This window comes from Marmota marmota, unplaced genomic scaffold, assembly GCF_001458135.2.
Source record: "Marmota marmota marmota unplaced genomic scaffold, marMar, whole genome shotgun sequence".
Classification (NCBI taxonomy): Eukaryota; Metazoa; Chordata; class Mammalia; order Rodentia; family Sciuridae; genus Marmota; species Marmota marmota.
The window spans coordinates 38,334,732-38,337,323 of NW_025999900.1; the positions used below are offsets into that span (position 1 = coordinate 38,334,732).

Here is a 2,592-nt window from a genome sequence, read left to right on the forward strand (position 1 = left end):
AGTACCAAAAAAAAAAAAAAAAAGAATGTGTCCAACCAAAAGCCTTCAATATTTTAAAAACAGCAATACACTTATGAAAAATATTCACCTGAAAAGATAATTCCAGTTAATCTGATATATGTTTTTATTTATCAAATTAGAAAATATTTTTAACAGGTTCATCCTTTATATTGGTAAGAATGCTGCAAACCTGTACATTACTAGTAAAGCACAAGTTAGTTCCACCTTTCCAAAAGAAGCAAATTGGTAATAGGTTTCAAGCCTTTCTTGATTGTCACAGGATGATTCCCAGATCTGCACCCCAAGCTGTACATTGTCACATAGATGCATTCTTTATTAATACTTTGATATGATTTCTACCAATTGTTTATTATGTGCCTGTATTTCTACAGTATTCCTTTAACAAACATCAGTGGTATGAGAAAATACATGTAATTTGTTCCTGACTTTTAAAACTATATATTTTATGTGATTGAATATTCTTTTAAAGTTTATTTATTTATTTATTTTGGTAGTTATAGCTGTTGTTGTTTTTATTGTTGTTTGGTGCTGGAGATTATACACAGGGCCTCATTCATGCTAAGCAAGTGGTAGCTCTACCACTAAGCTACCCCCCTAACCCTTAAAGTGTCATTTTAATGGTTGTATAATATTCCCTTGTATGTCTGTGCCACAATGTATGTAGCCAATTTTTTATGTCTAATCAGATTTTACTATTATAGATAACACTGAAATAAAAAATATAGATACTTCATATGGAGTGGTTAATTTGTGCCGAGCACTGTATTAAGCACTTCATCTATAATTATTGATTTAGTCCTCATAATGACCTTGTGAAATTGTGCCATCATTATCTCCATTTTGAACACCAAGTCACAGAGACTTGCCTAAGATCACACTAGTAGTAAGCAGCATATCTGAGACTTTATTCAAGCAAACTGGCCCCAGAATCTATGCTCTTAACTCTCTTTATATTTAAAATTTTGTCCCAATTTTTTCCTTATAAGAAATTATGTCAATTTTTAAGAAACGTGTGTGTGTGTGTGTGTGTGTGTGTGTGTGTGTGTGTGGTGTGTTTCTGGGGATGGAAACCAGGGCCTCATGTGGGTTAATCAACACTCCACCCTTGAACTGGTATCCTGAAGGAGGGAAGGGCACTTAAATATGCCTGCCTTCTTCACTCCTTACAAAATCAAATCCAAATTCTTCATCCAAAAGCCTCCATATGGGATGGGAATGTAGCTCAGTGATAGAGTGCTTTGCCCAGCATGAGTGAGGCCCTAGGTTCAATCCCCAGTACTGCAAAATAGCTAGATTAAAAATTAAAGTTTCCATAATTCATCAGAACAATTTCCCAGTACTTAGGCCACAAAATCAAACCACTGTGTCCTAAATACACCTGAGATTTCAGACCTCATGATTCCTCTGGGATTTCCTCACTCTGGCTGATATGTCACTCTCTTATATTTTCTTTTGTCCACCTCCTACTTGACTTTCAAGGCCTTCAATGTTATTTTGTCCATAAAGCCTCCGGATCCTTCTCTACTCAAGAAGCCACCTCCCCCACTCCTCCTCAGGGCTGCAGAGCACTGTCTGTTCCTCCCCAGTGACACTTTCCAATCTACCTGGAGCGGTGATTGGTGGTTGGCTGAGGGTTTCTTGTGGGTAGGGGAGTAACCTGCCTATCTCCGTCTGCCTCTCCCAATCCCCAACAGACAGCTGACACTTGGGGTTGACTGAAAAAAAATGAAGGAAGGAAGTGAGCCTCCTAAGGAAGGGCACGGAACTGTCTAGTAATGGAAACTGGAACCGCAAACCCGCCAAGCCCGATGACCCACAGTAACAGGTGTTTCCATCTCTGGTGTCTGTGATTCATCTGCACGGCTGCGCACTCACACAGCGTAAGCCTACAGTCTCCTGGAGTACAACGCCCCACACGCAGACGTGCACACCGTGTTCGGGCCGCCCTGGAGACACACCTCAGCGACAACCAGGATCCACGAAAAAGGAAACCCTGCACCCTTAAGATATTAATGCCTTACTGCCAAAAGAAAAAAAAAAAAAGCCCCAACAAAACAAAAAACCAAGAAGCTATGGTTGTGCCTACTTCTCTTGCTCACTGCTGCATCTTTTGAGTTTTTAAGAAATCTATGCATGCATCTCGTTGCTGCCCTCCTACACACACACACACACACACACACACACACACACACACACACACACACACACCACCCTTCCCCCATTCCTCTCTTTCAGACTAGGCGCGCCTCCGAGGACTGGATTGAATGGGAAAGAGCGGGGCCGTCTTTGTCATTAATTCTCCCCTCCTTGGAGCAAGCCAAGCTTCTTCCGGGTCAGTGGCAATCACCGCCACCCCAAATCAAGCCCCCGGATCCCCCAAACCAATAACCCCGGAGCGCGCGAGGGCCGGGTCGCCACCGGCGGCAGGTTGCGGAGGGGAGGAGGGCGGGGTAGAGGGCGGGCGGCGCGAGTGGGGGAGGGAGGGAGGGAGGGAAGGAGGGAAGCCATCCGAGGGGGAGGAGAGAGCAGCCTCCCGCAGCTAGACGGGGAGAATGGGAGTGCGGGGCGACA

At 43.7% G+C, this 2,592-nt stretch overlaps 1 protein-coding gene across 1 annotated transcript in view; it reads left to right on the forward strand.

Annotated features, from left to right (window-relative positions):
- Nucleotides 1–2,592, forward strand: part of Ttc9 (tetratricopeptide repeat domain 9) — a 34,229-nt gene that overhangs the window by 841 nt on the left and 30,796 nt on the right. Inside the window, exon 2 of the mRNA XM_015488201.2 lies at nucleotides 2,335–2,471. Coding sequence (XP_015343687.1) covers nucleotides 2,335–2,471 — 137 coding nt within the window. The remainder of the gene's footprint in view (nucleotides 1–2,334; nucleotides 2,472–2,592) is intronic.